The 20,318-nt window shown below is 37.2% G+C and overlaps 1 protein-coding gene across 1 annotated transcript; it reads left to right on the top strand.

Annotated features, from left to right (window-relative positions):
* The first annotated feature begins 450 nt into the window (after window positions 1–450).
* LOC110376708 (inositol-3-phosphate synthase) lies at window positions 451–19,331 on the top strand. Its single transcript, XM_064039113.1, has 12 exons — window positions 451–804; window positions 2,341–2,513; window positions 3,671–3,783; window positions 4,516–4,673; window positions 12,041–12,174; window positions 13,142–13,262; window positions 13,700–13,850; window positions 14,306–14,397; window positions 14,976–15,084; window positions 16,804–16,977; window positions 17,457–17,632; window positions 17,946–19,331. The coding sequence occupies exons 1-12, from the start codon at window positions 679–681 to the stop codon at window positions 18,039–18,041; spliced, it is 1,623 nt and encodes a 540-aa protein (XP_063895183.1). The 5' UTR covers window positions 451–678; the 3' UTR covers window positions 18,042–19,331.
* The last annotated feature ends 987 nt before the right edge of the window (window positions 19,332–20,318 follow it).

Genomic DNA, 20,318 nt, shown 5'->3' with positions numbered 1-20,318 from the left:
TCTTAATCCAAAGCGCAACTGCAAGTAACTTGATAATAGCTATTCATAGTATACGAGAAATTATCGTTTTTTAATGAACATTTTACCATGCAAGATGAAATTAATAACTTTTAAATGTCGAATTTCTTATCCGACTACCAGGACCATTATTAAGTTTTCAGTAGATAGGGCGAGAATATCTTGCATGGAACGATTAAATATTCTTTATTTAGGTTCAGAATATTGTTCAAGCTTGTACGTTATTAATATAAGACAATTCAAACTTCTACTAAGCCTCCATTATAATAAAAAAAGCATTAACCATGTAAATTCGTATTTTCAAGGTTCAAAAATACATTGAAATTAGTATGGTTCATCCCTACGGATCACCGTGAACAGCGATCTTGTATTGATTGTAAACGTCAAGATTGTCAGCTGACAGCTGACTGAGTTGTCAGCTGTCGCGCCTCACGTCATAATTCACGCAAATCGCAATCCACAGTTTCACATCGTGCTGTCGCTTTGCCGGAATTGCTCATATCCAAGTCGATATTTGTTGGTGTCGGCGACTCTGCTATTAATTACACACTGCAACTTTATACCGGCGCCACGTATTCACTAGTTCCCTCCAAACCGAACAAGGACTTGCTGAAAACGCAATTTGTCTATCAATTCTGAAGTTGAAAAGGGTTTTGTTTAATGAAAATGGAAAAATCACCGTCTTTGGTTATCTCAAGTCCTAATATTAAATATACTGATGAATATATTTATTCAGACTACGAATATGAAGAGACTTTGGTGACTAGAAATGGAGATGAAGTCACGGTAAGTGAAATTTTGTTGATGTTAACATGGATGCGTTTCGCGGCATTCGTGGTAGTTGCGGTATCGATTTGTTGTGCATGTTCCAGAAGGAACAGGTTGCTACTATATATACTTGTATCTACAACTCGCATATGTGCATAGAATCGCTTTCTGAGTCTTTTATGTAGATCTAACATGAATTTAATTCATAATTTCTTATAAGAAACTCAGGCATGTGAAATGAGTTACTGCCAAAAGGTTTTAACACCTATATTATGACAGTTCCCTCATAGAGGCTATTTCAAAGAGTTCTTATCAAGATATGATAATCTCTATGACTACAATCAAAAGCCTGTTATTGCTCTGATTACTTTGAGTCATTTGTATGGCATAGTTTTCTCCTATTGATAGAGATGTCTTTTGGTATTCCTTGTACATACATACAATTTTATTTATCAGTTGGATGTTTGGGCAACCATAACTATGAACAATAAATTCTGTGACTTAGGATAGTTGAATTTAACTGTGTACTGGAAGTAGAACAACTTTTATTTATTTATATGTTCAATATGACAACAATATATTATGGACCCAAGATCTACCATTTGATTCTGAAACTCTTCGCAATCAACTTAATTAATGAGACTGGAGATAACAAGTCTAGCTTCCCAACAATGGAAGAATTTGCTAAATTGGTTCACTACGTTCGGTGCAAACAAAGAAAAATCTTACCTCTTTATTGTTTTTATCAAATATTTCTCAGATACATCCTAATTAATTTAGGAAATAGAAAATTTATTAAAAACTAATTGTCAAAAAATTACTTTCATATTAATATAAAAGCGAGAGTAACATTGTGTCTCCTGTTTTCACATCAAAACTCCTGAACCAATTTAATAGAAAAGTACATCAATATTATAGAGTCTGTGAAAGGACCGGCTTCTTTTGAATTTTGGTCCAGGTACAGGAAGCGGGTGGAACAAAGCGTATAGTTTTCTGTTATAAGAACCTATTTAAAACTGTTCTTTGAACTCATAAATCATCATCAATGCTGCAGTTGCAAGGTTCATAAATCTATATCAATTTGCTTTTATGCAATGATGGCAAATAGATTTTATCGCTTGGGTTATGGGCAAGCGAACAAGTACTGTTTGAAATAGTTTTCCAATCGAGCAGACTGAAGTCTTAGACTGTAAAATCATATTCTAGGATTAGGATGTATTCAATATTTCCAGAAACCAAGCATATCCTTAAGAATATTCTAAAAATGAACGTCTCTCCGAACATAAGTCATCCAGTTAAATATTTATATACTAACTGTTTTTCTGCAATTTCACCCGCATACTGCCCATGCCTATGTTAGTCAGGGAGAGTGTAGCTTTCCAACAGATAAAGATTTTTTTGAATCAACCCAGTTGTTTTCAAGTGTATCCATATCAATTACAAACAACAATTTTTTACTCTTTATAATATTAGTACAGACACATATTAGAAATATCAAAGATTTTATCGAATTTACTTCAATCACATCACTAAAATCTCCCCCTCATCCCCCAGGCTCGTCCGATCCGCAAAACACTGAACATCCGTACAGACCGGCGGGTAGGCAAGGTCGGTGTGATGCTGGTGGGCTGGGGAGGTAACAACGGCTCCACTTTCACGGCTGCTGTCCTCGCCAACCGCCACCAGCTGTCGTGGAACACTAAGAATGGGAAGATGGATCCTAACTGGTAAGTAACAATAATAATCAGACCATACCATTACGCGTTTAGGTCTGTGAGCGGTGAGTTTTGCGTGGTTCTCCGTCCTTTTGTCTCCTAAAAGACGACAGGCCTGTGTCGGCTCCGCACGTTGGTCTATGTGCTCCTCAAAAGAGTCAGCAAATCCAGCGGATCCTTAAGGCTGCGGGATGCTCCGAAAGAGTTACCGCGGCCCCGGTGTACAAAGGGCTCCAGAAGGTTAGGTTAGGTTTCAGTCAAGAGAAAGATATCCTATTCGATGATTTCCCTCGTAAAAAAATACCATACCATCAGTCCAAGTTGATTGTAATAGATTTTGCGAAGACTGTTACTCGTATAAAAAATATTCCAGTCTCCTGTCAAAATTATTATGCTGAAATACACCAAAATAACTATGCAACATTCTAGAATATTACCAAACCATAACTTACACGTCCAATCCGCCCAACTTACTGAATTCAATCTGAATCCATTTCACAACTTTAGTTTTAGCTTAACGCAATTTAAACTAGAGGTAGATACTCCATCATTCCTTCGTAGTAATTAAGCGGAATGAAGCCCTATTACTGGTTACTTAACAGGATTAAAACTTTCATTGTAACATTCGATCTTGGTTTGGAAAAGGAATAGAATGGACTTTTCCTGGTCGATGATAATGGTAATCTATCGATCTGCGATGTTAAGCTCTGTTTAGCGTAGTCGGTTTTTATATGAACGTATAGAACGTTTACCTTTTACACAAAGCGGGTGTAGTATATCAATTTTATTCTGCGATTAAAGATGAAAGTTTCATTAAAAGAGCTTTAGAAGTTCTGCTAACACTTCTATTTCTTTGCATTCTAATTAATACTTAGTTAGGCTGAAAGATAAGCCTTACCTAACTAGCTAGACAAATTACGCATGGCAAAGCATATCTGATTTTGATATTCCATGTCAGATATCGCTATAATTTTCTAAAATTACAACACTAGGACTTTTTTAGCAACCGTTTTCTGTACCCGAAACGATCGATTTCCATTCCACTAGATCGCAGAGTCCAATAATACACCGAATACTTCTAACTTCTATATCTATACTTCCCTGGCTATCCCTTACCCAAAAACAGTATGCCTTCCCTACAAAATAAGTTATATTCTCCATTGTATCAGGTGGGGCTCCATAACTCAAGCGTCGACGGTCCGCCTCGGTATCGACGAGAAAGGCTGCGACGTTCACGTACCCATGAGCCATTTGTTGCCAATGGTGCACCCTGATGATTTGGGTAAGTTCAAAGAAAACTGTATTATGTTTTGGGTCTTATAAGAGCTTAGTTACTTCATGGCATCATCATCATCGTCTCGCGAGCCGTTTCCCAACTATCTTCCAGCTAGCTTCCAGTCTAACCAATTACTTCATGGCATGATGATTATTTACCATGAGGTAAATAGTCTGTTATGGTGGTCACTATTGTGATCATTTCATACTGCTAGAAATGATGGCTGATGGTTTTCGCGAATGAAATTCTTATTTTTACCAAAATTCTGTATGAGAAGAGGCCTGCAGTGGAGTATAAAAGTTTAGATATCTTTAATCCAACTCTAATTGAGTTTTTATTTGCCTACCATTTTATTGAGCCTGATTACTCAATAAAAGATGGTCTGATTAACGTAATTATTAAACTAGTCGTAGCAACCGAGTCGCAGTAAAAATATCACAAAACAAATATTTAGATATCGGCTTTGTTAACATCATCTCCCGAGCCTTTTCCCAACTATGTTGGGGTCAGTTTCCAGTAAGTCTGACACCAGTCTAATCAAGGGGTATTGGGTTTCCCGGGTAACTGGATCTCCTTGTAAAGCACTGGTACTCAGCTACATCCGGTTAGACTGGAAGCCGACCCCAACATAGTTGGGAAAAGGCTCGGGAGATGATGTTGGGGTCAGCTACCAGTGGTTTATATTCATAGTTTTGAAGCCATTTCTACACTATTTTGACTTACCTCCTCGTTCCTCAGTGATCGACGGCTGGGACATCAGTCCTCTGAACTTGGCAGAGTCTATGGTGCGCGCTAAAGTCATAGACTTCGATTTACAACAGAAGTTGAAGAAGGAAATGTCTGCCATGAAGCCAAGGCCTGCTATATACGATCCTGACTTCATTGCTGCTAATCAGGTGAGTGGGGAATTTTGGACCTTCAGGGAAAGTTTGGGTGAAAACAGTTTTCAGCTGTCTAAATGATGGCCACCAAAAAATACGTCGTATAAGCACTTTTGATGCCATTTTTTCGTTCTCTAAACTCGATATTAGAAAATAGATTTCGAGAAAAGTAATAGAGTGTTTGATACGAAAGAGAAAAAAAGCGGGTGATAGCTTTTACATAACAAATATGCATTTGGTAAATGTATAATAGGACTATCAATTTTCTATCTTTGTGTAAATAATTATTGGGATAATAAATAGGATGGGATGATTCCATTGTGATAAAAATAAAGGTTCATCACGATTCGGCTTAATCTATGGGCACTCAAAATAATTCTGTGTAGTGTGAGCCATACAGTTTTCTTAGAACTTTCAAAATTAATTTTTTATCAACACCACATCGACACATACTTTTCGTGGAAATATTTTTGTGAAGTGAAGCATATGGGAATAAACGTGAACAACTCTGTTTCAGTTACATAATTTAAAGAATATGTAGAATCGTACGATCCTAGTAATTTGACGCAATTTTTGTGTGATTCAGGTATTACTGTAATCGTTGCAGTCAGCGATTTGACATGGTCGCGCGGTTACTGCGTTTATGGAATGAATGCGCATACGCATAGGCTTTGCAGATAATAGATTGAAGATAATTGGTGTATGCTTTTTCATCTTGCTTTTCCAATAATTTAATTAGCTTGTAAAATGGTTGAAATCTATAAATAATTTATACACAATATCTGCATCATTTAAGGCAGGAAGCCGATTGTATTCGTCATTATTGTTAAAATTTTATCTCTATTTTAAATAATTTAATTCATAAAATTAATATTTCAGACATACTGTAAAATTCGCAAAAATACCTAAGTATTCATATAGCGATCTAAATAAACAGGTAAAATCTCACATTTCGTTGTTTTCGCCGACTATGCTATAAAAAAGCTGTTGCTATCCGAACAGGAATTGCTATAGTTCATTGACAAACCGCTATATACCGTTGTGTATGCATAATGCTGTGAATATTTTCGTGGACATTTCAATATTAAAGTCTGTGATAGTTAAGGGTTATCACTTTTTATAAAGCTTTGTAGCCGAAAAGATTATTATTTTTGTTAAAAATAAGTCTTTTCAACTAAAATAATAATGTTCGAATTTCGAAACTTACAAAAAATATTATATTCTATGGATAATGAAGTCATGAAAATAACGCAAAAATTTTGAAAAATGTATTAAAGTCCACTCTATCTATCAATGGCTTAGTACATAGTAATTAGTGTCTAATTATTATTTTAATAGAACATACCTTGAACTAAGCACTTGTCGCGTTAAAGCGATATATTTTCCTTAACACATTCAATAGTCTTTACATTTGTAGTACACGCACGTACAATGTATTACATTTGCTCTATAGATACAATGGTACTCTGTACATATGTTGTTCTCAGAAATTCCATACGATACGGAAATTCTGTTGTTAGTCAAAAACACATTTTTTTCCTGATAACCTACTGAAAAAATACTGTACGGAGAGTAATCAATTTCAAGATAAACAATGATTTGATATTTGAACTACCTACCCGTACTGGGATAAAATATAGCCTAGTTACTCAGGAAGAGTGTAGCTTTCGAACAGTCAGTTCAATAGTTTCGGAGCCTTCAGGGTACAAAAAAAACAAACAATGTTTCCTTTTTAATCGCTTTTTTAACATAGAAGTACAACCACTCAAACTCAACCACAGAATCTGTAAATAGGATCAAAATTTACCGTAACGAGAACCTATACCATACGAACAACATACCTACTGCCAGCCCTGAGAAAATCAACCGGTAATTTGCAGAAATAGATCGCGATGACGTGACGTCGATTCGCGTCACGTGTGAGTATGACGTGGTTTGACGTCAGCTGTGGGTATGTCGGGTTTGTGTATGCTATTTGGCTGCGTAGACTGTGCTGTATCTTATTTGAATATAGATCAAAGTTCTCTAGGTCGGGCTAGTTTTTTTTGGGAATAAATTATTGACTGCTTCCTTCCAATGTGGGAATCGTCGTAGACTTATCGTCTACGATTCTTTGGGTATTTTAAAGATGGGTAGTCATCGTCTTTATCTTCTGAGCCTTTTCCTAACCATGTTGGGGTCGGCGTCCAGTCTAACCGGATTCAGCTGAGTACCAGTGTTTTACAAGGAGCGCCTGCCTATCTGACCTCCTCAACCCAGTTATCCGGGCATTGCCGCGCAACCCAATAACCCTTGGTTAGACTGGAGTCAGGCTTACTGGCTTCTGACTACCTGTAACGGCTGCCAATGATGTTCAATGACATAACAGAAAAAAATCCTGATGATATTGATGATGTTAATACAGGGAAAATAAAATCAGCCCCATTTGCCTCTATAATAGAAACATCCACAAAACGAGGTTTGTCTAGATATTTATTTTCTTAGTACTTGAATACTCTTCTAACCAACATAGAAACCGTAGCTCTATAATTGACCTTGTAAGTAATTACGGCTGTATACACTGGAAATTATAGGCGGTTAGTAGAATAGTATGCTCTCTAGTTAGCCATTGTCATGGTCAGTGCCGAGAGACCGTCCGTTAATATCTGTCCGTTTATACTCGTCTCTTGGAATCGATTGGAGCGTCTATTTAGGTGAAATGGGTCAGTTTGCCAGTGGTGAAGCTTTTTAAAATAAGTCGTTTATTATGAAATATCTGTCTAGCATTTCAGCAACTATGTTGGGTTAGGTTGGGCTTCTAGTCTAACGGGGTACAGCTGAATATCAGTGTTTTACTTAGAGCGATTGCTTATCTGAGCTTCTCAAAACAGTTGCCCAGAGATCCCATAGTTGGTTACCCATCCACTGACCGACCGCGCAGAGAGTTGCTTAACCTTACGATGATCGATTGAACCGGCCACGGCGTCTTATATTTTTGTGAAGAAATCTGCATTTTTTCAATCAGAATATCCTTTATCCATATCCTCAACTAAAAATGTTGTACAGATGAACAGAATTGCTCCACCAACAAGGTGTTACATAAATCTATTTTCAATACATACAATACCAACACCTCTAGCCCATAATAACACAGTCAGTATGTTTCGCACGACAAAAACTTTTGACGAGGGTGAGACAGGTAGCTTTGTCAAAATACTTCACAATACAGGTTCAATGCCAACCGTTTTGGAAGATAAGGGGAAGGGGAGGGGTGAAAGTCCTTGACACACAATACCTCATTTTGTCACTGAGAATGGGGTCGCGTGGGCACTCGTGTCAATCGAGAGATCGAGATTGATTGAATGACAATGTTTAGCAAATAAAGAATGAATGGGGAATGATTGTGTAAGTTCAATGTGATTCTTTCTGAAAGTTACTTTCAATCTTAATACCATTTAACACATAAATGGTGTTAAGATTGAAAGCCTCTATTACTTAGACTTTGCTGTCCGTCTGTCAGCAGGCTGTATCTCATGAACCGTGATAGTAGCAGAGCGTTGTTGCCGCAAAAACCATATACAACAGGGCTAGGATATTTGTTTTGGATAACGTTTGATTTTTTTAAGATAAAGATAAAAAGTAAGATATTCAACGTAGGCTGAAAATCAGCACTTTTTGAAGGTCAAATTTATAAAAGAAAGCACCCAAAAGCCCGCTTTTCACCACTCCCTATGTTTTTCTGGGTAGAAGAAGTGGTGGAACAAACTCCCCAGCAAATCATTTGGCCTGTCCATGATTTTTAGCTACAGATTTGCTTTGTCTCCAGTAATAACTTTAATTGTTCCATTCCATTATCAATATTTCCTGTCTTAAAACAATTTATTAATAGGTAAGTTTATTACATAGTTTCCTATAGCTATGATATGTACCTGTATTGATCTGAGCGCCTCTCAGGGGCGTGCTTATGTACTTAACGTAATTGATATTGCCTATTTGCAAATGTAGTAGCTTTTACGTTATATTGATGCGGTTTTACTTCACAATATATTAATTTTATATTTATGTCCGTGTGACAATCTGCTGTCATTGCTAACTTACTGATATTATATGTATGTTGCGCTTTCAACCCAAAACTTTCGACCCAAAATTCAATTTAAAGTAAAATATGTACCGAATTCATCCGGGGATAGTGTAGGTTCTCAACAGTGATGTTTTCAAAATGAATCATTGGTTCTGGAACTTTTAAGGGTGCAAACAAGCAACAAACAAACAAGATTTAGCTCTTTATATTATAAAATAGATAAACGTTTGTTATAAACGTTATCTATCTATAAGAGAGCAGATTAAATTCTGGCAACTCTCCAAAAAATGTGAATTATGATGAATATGCGTGTTCTCTCTATGATCAATTTAGTTATGTTTTTAGTATGTTTCGAATTTCAGTAAGGATCCTAGTGAAAAGGGTTATAAATCATTTTAAATAGTTTTAAAACTTTTTTATTACTTAATCGCTTAGAAGTGCCACTTTATTCTGGTTATATTACGTTTATTGCCAGTAAAAATAATTGCTCCTTAGTGGTAGTAATATTTTTTGTTCTATGAAGGAATTTAATGGTAACTTTTCAGCTTTGTTTCAAAATATGAAAATGATTGAGTTGCTTTTATTCGTAGGCTTTGTTTACACAGCCATTAATCGACGCAAGGCCATTAATCACTTGAGCTTACAAACCTATTCACAATTTATAAACAATATTGACGGCTCATAGATAAAACAGTGTTATATTAGTAATTCCATTTAGCCACGTGCCTTTTCCACGTGTATGTTCCACCATTGTGTAGAAACTTTCTTTTTTCCAAAACACGTGGCGAACTGTTGATCATAACCGGACAGTGTGTTTACAAAGAGCCGATTGTCTATGAATGGGCCCACAGTGGAATAATAAAAAATTTCCTTTGCCTGTTTATAAAACAGTGTCAGTTCGCGGGTTCGTGTTCTTCCTTATTTGAAAAATAACCCGCCTATAATGGTGTTCTATTTTCAAAATATAGGGCGCTTCTTTATCGTGATAGACAAAATAAAGTTCGACTTTTAGAACTTTCAGAAGATTCTAACAGTTGAATGAATTCGAGAAAACATTTTGTTTATTTTTGAAAAGTCGTAGAAGCATTTCAAAGACAAAAGTCAAAGTTTTTTATTTCATAAGTATAGAACTGTTACAAGTTCTAATGATAGGTTATATAGTTAGAAGCATGGTTCCAAGGAGTGAGTCTTATGCAGAAGAGCCTCATTAGCCCAAATATTACCAAAATATATTTCAGAAGGGATACCTTTTATACCAATAAATAATTCATTTCATGATATGCAATAAATATTCCAATAATTAACAATATTAATATCTTCCAATCGCGCATTTTTTGGCACCGTATCCAAACAGTTTTGCCAACAAAGTCCGTTGCTATGGTACCGGCTTGCTATAAGAAAGCGTTGTAATAGCTACAAATCTATCATCAGTATTGAAGAGATAGTTCGTATTGTATGTATGTTTGATAGTACGCGTGTTGAGAATTTTTGTATACAATGTATAAAGGATTTATTTAGATGTCAATTTGTATATTGATTTTTTGGAAGTCGGTCAAAGTTGCAACTGAATTTTTCGATATCTATAAGTTTCTTTATTATGCTTATTTGAGCTAATCTCAAGAATTGAAGGCCCATGTGAAAACTATATTTTTGTGATACCATACACTTATCGGCTAAGGCTGTTGTTTCTGACTAGCTTCTGTCAGCGGTTTCACCCGCATCCCGTGGGAACTACTTCCCGTACCGGGATAAAAAGTAGCCTATAGCATTTCTCGATAAATAGGCTATCTAACACTGAAATTAATTTTCAAATCGGACCAGTAGTTCCTGAGATTAGCGCGTTCAAACAAACAAACAAACTCTTCAGCTTTATAATATTAGTATAGATACAGCCTTTTTATCGTCCCACTGCTGGGCTGCGGCCTCCTCTCACACGGAGAAGGATTGAGCATTAATCACCACGCTTGCTCAATGCGGGTTGGTAGGAGAAGGCTATATACTACTTTTTATTCGTGTCGGCAGAATTTAGTATGTTTATAAAATAACTTCAGCTTTCCATAAAACATTTACAAATTCATATATATTTCGCGGTAAGTTCAATAAATTCCTTATCACTATGTGTTACGTATGAGGAAAATTATTGGCAATACACATTTATTCATAGTAAAGTTATCGCGACGGGAAATAGTTCCATAAATTATGTATAACGACTATGCTCTGACCTTGCACAAGTTAAATCGATTTGCATCTTATGAATTTTGAAATTGCTAAAGTTTACATACAAAAATAAAAGTATACAATATGGATTAATATGATTGTTTCACGTTAATTTTACTGACTATATCTATGTAAAGTACAACCGGAAAATCTCTAGTTTCTGGCTTTTTAGGAAAAAAGAACTGAAAGTTTTTAGCATCGTACAGTTTTTAATTAAATAAATTCACGCTATTTATGTTATATAGGGTGTCCCAAAATTAACGCAAGATTTTAATTAAATAGAAAACACAGTTTTTAGTCTTTTGATTGTAATTTTTTTATTGATTCATAAAGTACATAGGATAGGGTTATTTATGGAATAACACATCGGGCAAAATTCAACAAACTCTCTTCGCTGTGCATGGTCATTGGGCTTCAGTAGTTGTGTTAATTGAATTTTGTTAGCATGGAGACACAGATCTTTAGTGAGTATACGCTATAGAGAGCTTCTTGAAATTTGCGATTCTTGTCCACGACGCCGAATTGAGGTTCCTGGATTGTCACCGACACTCGCACGCACTGCCCTATATTGACATTTGAACGGCTTGTTTTTGGACGACCAGTGTGTTTGGCGTCTCCCACGGATCCTGTCTCTCGGAATTTTTCAATTAATCGCTTCACAGTTGACGAAGTTAAAACACTATTCCGACCATATTTTGTATGAAATTTTCGAACTGCGGCCGCCAAGCATTCATTATTTTTGAAATATTGCTCAGCAATGAAGACACGTTGTTCTATTGCGTAACGCTCCATTTTTTTTTACTAACCCTAAACTGTCAACTGTCGATTTATTTTGTTTTTAGGGTTGGCAACACTGTACTGCATAAATGGCGGCAAATTCAAATCTTGCGTTAATTTTGGGACACCCTTTATTTGCATTCATAAACTAGTAGAGACCATTTTATGGCTCAATCTTCTATACTTACATTATAAAGTTGAATACTTTTCATGTTTGCTCGAACTACTAGATCTATCGGGACAGGCGATAGACTACTTTTCCTCCTTTTAAATCCCACATTTTGCTATTATAACATGAATAACCAACATATGAAATTGCTTCCCCCAGGCGGATCGTGCGACGAACCTCATCCGTGGCACAAAGTACGAGCAGTACCTACAAGTGCGCGCCGACATCAAGGATTGTCGCGACAAACACAAGCTCGACAAGATCATCGTGCTCTGGACTGCTAACACTGAGAGGTAAGCTCTTACTACAAGCCATGCTTATCGTCATCATCTGCCTTTCCCCAACTATGTTGGGGTCGGCTTCCAGCCTCACTGAATGCACTGAGTGCTGAGCACCAGTGTTTTATGAGACCCATATATACTATATACCTAACTATCTGACCTCCTCAACCAAGTAACACAGGCAACCCGACAACTCTTGGTTATCTAACTTTCTGGCAATCGTAATAATATCCTGTGTCCTTATCATGAAAAAATTATATTAAAAGATATTTATGGTCCTTATCGAGGTTTTGATTTACTTTCGTAGGTGCTTTACATAAACTTAAAAAAATCGCATTACTTAGGTAAAGAAGTATGGGTTATAAAACTAATAAATTAACCAAAAAAGGCCTGAAAACATTTTCACATCATCTTTTCCAAATGAAATGATATCCTCATTATAAAACTGTTTCTAATTACAATGACTTCTATTGATCTCATATGTCATTCCGAAAGTTAATGACCGCACACAAAAACGCATGAACACTGTAATATACCTACTATAGTTTTTGCACATGACAGTTTTTTAAATAGCCAGAGTTCAATGTGCTACTCGTCTGTGTGATACTGATGATGTAGTTCGTAATGTCTTGATTATAGTATTGCTATTATATACTTCGTTAATTGTTAAGACAATTTAATATTACTTTCACGTTAATGAATTTTCCGCTCGGAAAATGTGCTGGTGTGAAAGTGATTTTAATTCTTGGGATATGGGATAGGGTTGTGACTGGCTCTCCTTGTAGGAACTTGCGCAATACTGAGGTTCTATAAAGTATTAAGAAAAATATATAATCAGTAAGATATGTTTGCTTTGTGTTTTTATGTAGCCAAATTCATAATCGTACGAAACTGATTTTTTTATCCCAACTTGTTTGAAAAGCAAAATTTTAAGGATCAATTTTTGATTTTTTGTTTAATCCTATACGTTTTCTGTAAGGTTCTGCGACGTGATCCCGGGAGTGCACGACACATCTGAGAATCTTGAGAAGGCATTACGCGACAACAACTCTGAAATATCGCCCTCCACTATATTCGCGCTCGCTGCTATCGATGAGAACGTGAGTATATAATGTTATAGAACTACAACTTATTAAAAAGATTGAATTACGCATAATGTTAATTACCAGTCCAGTCTTGGAAGATCTTCCAAAAGTTTTGAACATTTTATAGATGGTGCTGTTTTCTATGTTCCACTTTGCACATTTTGTCGCATGTGATGCTTTATTAAAAAATTCACTTCGCGACATCTAGTTTTCGAGCTATTTTATGTATCAGAAATAGAAATAGTGGTACTTTTACCGCGACTTCTAAATAAATACTGCATGCTGGAATCGCTCGATCTTGATTTCGAAGGACGGTGAAATTTGTTCATTCTAAAGCCTATGGTACAAAAGGGACAGCCTTCATAAAAAGCTCTCTATAACACTCCATTGTACACTTATAAATTATGGAAAAGCATCATTCATAAAATAATCTTATTTTCTGCCATCTCCAGTGCATATACATCAACGGGTCTCCGCAAAACACGCTAGTAGCCGGCGTGGTGGAGCGCGCGGAGTTGCGCGGCGGCTTCGTGTCCGGAGACGACTTCAAGTCGGGACAGACCAAGCTCAAGTCCGTGCTCGTCGACTTCCTCGTGTCCGCTGGTGAGATTCACTTAGGGTTATGTTTATAATCTAACCTTTAGCACCCATCATCATCCTCATCCTCCGAGCCTTTTCCCAATCACGTTGGGGTCGGCTTCCAGTCTAACCGGATTTAGCTGAGTACCAGTGCTTTACAAGAAGCGACTGCCTATCTGACCTCCTCAACCCAGTAACCCGGGCAACCCGATACCTTTAGCACCCATAACACAAAATAATTAATAACTTACCATGGGGCTAACCGACCGTGTGTGAAAAAGGTGACCCGTCATTCTTAATAAAGAAAATTATAAAAAAAAAACTACGTATATCAATTCTTTATACAAAAATTTTGTTAGTGGTCAAAGTCAACATCCAATACCTGCAATTGATGAGTCCTTTCGATCATTTAAATAATGACCACTTCTCTTTAAAATATCAACTAGGTATATGTGTAGTTACATTAATTTTTCTATCAGGTCTGAAGCCGGTGTCCATCGTGAGCTACAATCACTTGGGCAACAATGACGGCAAGAACCTGTCCGCTCCCAAACAGTTCCGATCCAAAGAGGTAAGTCATTACTTTCTACATTTTGTTGACAATATTTGTACTACTCTAGACGTCGAGGTATGGACATATCTAGACTTTCTACTAATGTTATCTCTAGATTCCCGCGGAAACACATGGTACTGTTGAGAACCTTTTCATTTTTAGTATCTGGAACCTGTAATCACAGACCAATTTGCAGGGTTATTTATTCAGATTGTGAATTCCAACAAGAAATACACAACTTCATACATAAAAATATACAAACACAACTATGCCATGTGTTTCCTCACTTATAGGAATCCACATCATGCGTAGACCATTTAGTTAAAAATAACATAATGTAAAAATCAAAAAGTAACATATTATTGTTTTTCTTTTGCGTAACAAAATAAAAAAGAAAATTCAGGTTGTGTACATCTGAGCATGTGACACGAAGAAAATCGTGTGTAATTCTTTCAAACTAAGTACTCAGTTTAAGGTGTTTATACATAAATAAATAAATAAAAAAAACTTTGTAAATGTGGTCTGTTGAGGGTCAGAAGACACGCATCCATGATTATAAAAAATATTATCTTATTAAAATGAATGTTTAATTTCAGATAACGAAGAGCAACGTCGTGGATGATATGGTGGAGTCCAACCAGGTCCTGTACAAGCCGGGAGAGAAGCCCGACCACGTGGTCGTCATCAAATACGTGCCCTATGTCGGTAAGTGCACACACATTACCCAGGTTGAAATCATATGTTTTCTTTGATCATTTTTGTAAACATTAAAATGTTTTCTACATTTTTGGACACACTAATATCAGCATAGGTTTAAAACTAACTTATGACTAAATTAGGGTTCTACCTGATTTTGTGCAAAAGTGGACCGTGAGCGCAATCTCTGAACCATTGTTGCACACTAAAGATTTAACTAGTTTGTAGTTTAGAAAAAGCTTGCATAGGCTTATTGAAATAAAAATAATACTTGATGATTCAATTCGGACTCACGCGTCTATCCCAAGCCATCGGCTGTCGTCGGCACGCGACAGACGCGGGCACTGATTTAGCCCATCATTAGCCTTTTTATTGCCCCACTGTAGCTGAGCACAGGCACAGATTATATAATAGTTACTACGTAACAGATAAATCACTCCATACAAAAAAGTCCATACCTACTGTTATAAGCACCTACAAGTTCCCCAACTACCTACAAATTCCTAGCTGCGTTATAAAATGAACCTTAAAAGCTCGAGCGCTTGATTGTTATTCCAATGCGATAGCGCACAGTTCAGTGACCGCAACCGTGCCGTGACCGTGCTTAGGGTTGCTTCTTACAATTTATTAATATTTAAGTAGGAAAACAAAGTTACGCTTATTTTAAGATAGCCTTTTTTTTAAACTGGGTTTTTAAATAAAAAGTAATATCAAGAATATTTTTCTTTAGTTAATTAACTATTGTATTGCCTACTAAAATGGAGTATGGGTTAATATTACTAAATATTACCTAATACGTAAGCATAGGTAAGTACTTAAGTAAAGCTTTCGTCAAAATCAAAGGCGGTTTCCAACTATTTTTCGAGCACAAGTGCTATACCCATATGGTACAACTCCGTCGAGTGTTGATACATACCTAAAATTGGTTTCTGCGTAGCGACACCCGTAATGTTCCGAGTCGTCACTAAGTTGGACCAGAACTATACCTACCTACTTACACTCGAGATGTGTTTTTAACCTACAAAAATCACAATAAGTACAGTTCATATAACTAAGTAGGTATCTAAAGTAAAATAAGTACCTAATGATCTCTATTGTTAAAATCATAAAGTAGATAAGTATTAATTTATTAAAAAAAAATAGAATTACTAGATAAGTTCATAAATATAAAATGTTTCTAAATCTCACAATAGTCGCATATAAACCAACACAATTCAAAATAATCCATCAGTTTGTTAGGTAGCTTAAAAAACCTAATAAAAACCAACAGCATAACATGCCACGAAATAAAAATAATAATATTGGAGCGCGCGCTGCGCGTGTGACTGTCGAAAGCCCTGAGCCGCGTGGGGTTACCGGTAACCCAGCGAGCGGTAGGCATTTATCGCGCGCAAGTACAGAGAGTGACAGAGGCCTGGCACAGGTCTCCTTTCACGCAAAGATGGATTAAGCGTTCACCACTAAGGCCGGCAATGCACGGACCGCTTGACGCAGTCAGGGGCGACAGCCTCAGGCTGTCGACCGCACAGTGAACTGCAGAGTTCTATGGACGCACATACCTACACGAACCGCTCGAGCAGTTGCAACTGATTCAGGTCCGTGTATTGTCGGCCAAAGCGTGCTCGATGAGGGTTGGTCTTTTTAGCGTTGAAGCCTGCCTATATCAGAGCTAGGATTGTTTGACAGCTTGTAAAAATCTATGTACCCAATCTTCCATTTTTGTTTTAGGTGACTCAAAGCGCGCGATGGACGAGTATACTTCAGAGATTCTTCTCCACGGCACCAACACCATCGTGGTGCACAACACGTGCGAGGACTCGCTGCTGGCGGTGCCGCTCATACTGGACCTGGTGCTGCTCGCCGAGCTGTTCGCCAGGATCCACTTCAGGGATGCTGATCACTGTAAGTGTTCTGTACATCACCATCCAGACTCACCGCATGAAGTTGAGTACCAGCGACTGACTGATAGCCCCTCTGACTCCTCAACCCAGGTAACCAGGCAATCAGATCCCCTGTTTCTTAGACTGGTTATCAGTTGTTCTGGCTTTTAACTTTCAAAGTCAAATCATTCATTTCATTTAGGCCTTTACAAGCACTTATGGACGTCAAAAATACTTACTTACATAACTTAGTTTGATTCTAGTTGCCCATTCCAAAAGTAGCTTCCTATGGAGAAGAACGGGCAAAAAACTCCATTCCATCTTTTTAAAAATTTCTCCTTAATGACTGCCAAAGATTCACCAATTTAAGTTGTTTTCCGAAACTCGTCATAAAGAGATGGTCATCCACCTGCAACCGCAACCTTTCATTTTTAGTGTTATAGACTAGTCTATATTAACCGTATTTTTTTAACATATTCAAATACTACATCCTCCCCTCAGCATATGCGAGCATGCACCCGGTGATGTCGTCGCTGTCGTACCTGCTGAAGGCGCCGGCGACGCCGCCCGGGGCTCCGGTACACAACGCGCTGTTCGCGCAGCGAGCCGCCATACACAACCTGCTCAGAGCCGCCTTAGCGCTGCCGCCTACGCACCATCTGGGCTTGGAGCATAAGGTAACTAACACCATTTGCTTAGCCTTTCCCAACTTCGTCGAGGTCAGCGTCCTGTCTAACCTGATGCAGCTAAATACCAGTGTTTCAGAAGAAGCGGCTGCCTATTTGACCTCCTCAACCCAGGTACCCGGGCAACCCGGCATTCAGGTCTACCTGTAACGACTGCCAAAGATGTTCAAATGACAACCGGGACCCACCAGTTTATCGTGCGTTCCGAAACAAGAAAGAAATGTGTCATGACAAGATGGTCCTATCCACGGACCCGCCAAGCACATTAGGATTGAGTTTATAAAAATATTTTTCATTTCTTCAGGTACCCTTCCTCATGAAGGACCTCCACAGCGGTGCTCTGTTCAACTCGCCGCCCAACAAGAAACAGAAGCTCGCACACGAGAATGGCGACCAGTGAACTATCACCCACTATCATACCCCTATCATACCCCTATCATACACTATCATAAGCCATTATCCCCCATTTACTCGCACCATCACGGCACAAAACTATTCACGAGCAGTCTTCATCACTTCTCTAAATTGTCTACGTGATCTACTATTTTAGAAGAAATCTTTTATCCAAAATGAACTGGCAACATTGTTTTTGAAATCCGAATATGGTAGGAATTTTATTTTTGTTATGATGTGGTAGTTTTTTTTTGAAATTATGATTGAAGTATATGTTTTGGTTATAAAATGGAGAAAGTTCAATTTAAATTATTTTTGGGTTTACCAACTTCGGGTCTGGAATCAAACAAAAATAATGTTGTAAAGTTCATAAAAATACTATTTATAAATGTTACGAAATGTGTGCTTTCGGTGCTTCTATTATTTATTAGAAAGTTTTATTTATTTATTCTTGTTTCCTGCTCCGAATAGTATTATTTAGTTATGTACTTAGCACTTGCACTTTTAGTTTCAATTATTTTGGTTAAGTTCTGTGATAAAGTGTGATCAACGTTCGTACTGTTAAGACCTATATGCCTATACGCAAACGGAGTTTTATCGAAGCTAGTATCTTTCATAAATACTTACAGTATTATAACTGAGGCTAACTCAAAGTTTCGCGGGCATTAACTAGACAAATTTTAATTTATTTTGGATAAAAATCGATGTATATAATACATCAATACTAATGACTAGTGATTTCCTGTGTCTTACACGGAGTTTTCGGAATATTTACAAAATTATTTGTATCTTTCTTACCCTCGTATCATGTCTGACCTTTGGAGTATATTTACAATATATATGTATATTTAAAATATAGTATTGTCCATACATTTGAGAACCAAATAACGTGTCAAAGTTAACTTTTTTATCATCTAACTATGACATTCCATGTCGACGTAGAATCTCGCATTGCAGTATTATAGACATTTTAAAACTTTAATTTATTCAGTGCCGTATTGTATTATTTATTTTTGAATTTCATTGATTATAATCTCAGTATTTTTGCAGTAAGATTACGAATGTATTGTACGAAAGCATTTACTTAAGTTACTTATTAACAGATTTTAAGCACACGAATCATATTATAGGGTACATTATACTTATGTAAGGCAGTTCAAAGCTTCATAGATTATGCCTAAGAGGTCAATGTAAAACATTTATTTTCTTACTTTGAAACTGTTTCAAATGAGGAAATATTAATTTCAATTGTATCCTGTGTGCGATTATGTTGAAATAAAATGATTTTGTAATGGAATTTTGTTTTTTATTACAAGCTTTCTTTGAGCCAGTATTCATCCCAACTTACTTATATTGCAACTTATTATATCTACACTCGGCGTCACAAAAATCGCACCTCTTTATAAATTCCCTTCAAAGTCATTTTAACCCTATTAATCAATGGTAGACATATGATTATGAGCTGTCATTGGAAAGGCAATTTATTTAAATTTCAGAATAAATCAATGGATGTGGTTATTTGTTTACATGGATATGAAAAAAAGGCAAGCTAATGCAAATGATTAAAAAGGAAAATTTTATTTTATCAAATGTAAAAATTACAACAAAGTCCTTTAAAACAACTTAAAACCTAGTGTTACCCTCCCTGGCCCTTATTACTGCTTCCATGCGTTCTCTCATGGACCTGATTAACGTGACAACAGTCTCTTGCAGAATGTTGTCCCATTCTACAACCACGGCATCTACGAGGTCTTGAAGAGTGGTAGGGGCGGGATCACGTGCCCGTACTCGCCGATTCAGTTCATCCCAAAGATGCTCAGTAGGGTTCAGGTCTGGACTTCGCGCCGGCAAGCGCATAACAGGGATTCCAACTTCTTGCAGGTAGTCTCTTACAATTAAAGCGGTGTGACAGCGGGCGTTATTGTGCATTAACGTGAACCTACTGCCAACAAAACCCGCATAATGGACAACCTGCTCCTCTAAGATCTCTGTTATGTCCCGAGCAGCAGTCAGCGACCCTTGCCTGCGAGCACTTGCAGTCCGAAAAACACACACAAGGTTCGTTTTGCCGTCGATTGACATGCCGCCCCAGAACATACACGAGCCACCCCCATATTCCATTGTCTCTTGAATACAGGCTTGTGCGAATCATTCCCCTTGCCTCCTATACACTCTTCGACGCCTGTCGTTGCAGAAAAGACACACCCTCGTCTCTTCCAAGAAGAGCACAGCCCTCCATTGATTTATTGTCCAATCCACATGGTCACGGGCAAATTACAACCGG

This window comes from Helicoverpa armigera, chromosome 18 (assembly GCF_030705265.1).
Source record: "Helicoverpa armigera isolate CAAS_96S chromosome 18, ASM3070526v1, whole genome shotgun sequence".
In the NCBI taxonomy this organism is placed as follows: Eukaryota; Metazoa; Arthropoda; class Insecta; order Lepidoptera; family Noctuidae; genus Helicoverpa; species Helicoverpa armigera.
This window is presented reverse-complemented; position numbering and strand designations above follow the sequence as displayed.

Excerpts from the sequence above, each read along its gene's own strand:
- LOC110376708 (XM_064039113.1), top strand. The coding sequence starts at position 679 with ATGAAAATGGAAAAATCACCGTCTTTGGTTATCTCAAGTCCTAATATT. Across the intron at positions 3,784-4,515 it reads GGTGCACCCTGATGATTTGG|TGATCGACGGCTGGGACATC; the intron begins GTAAGTTCAAAG and ends CTCGTTCCTCAG. Across the intron at positions 13,263-13,699 it reads TCGCTGCTATCGATGAGAAC|TGCATATACATCAACGGGTC; the intron begins GTGAGTATATAA and ends TGCCATCTCCAG.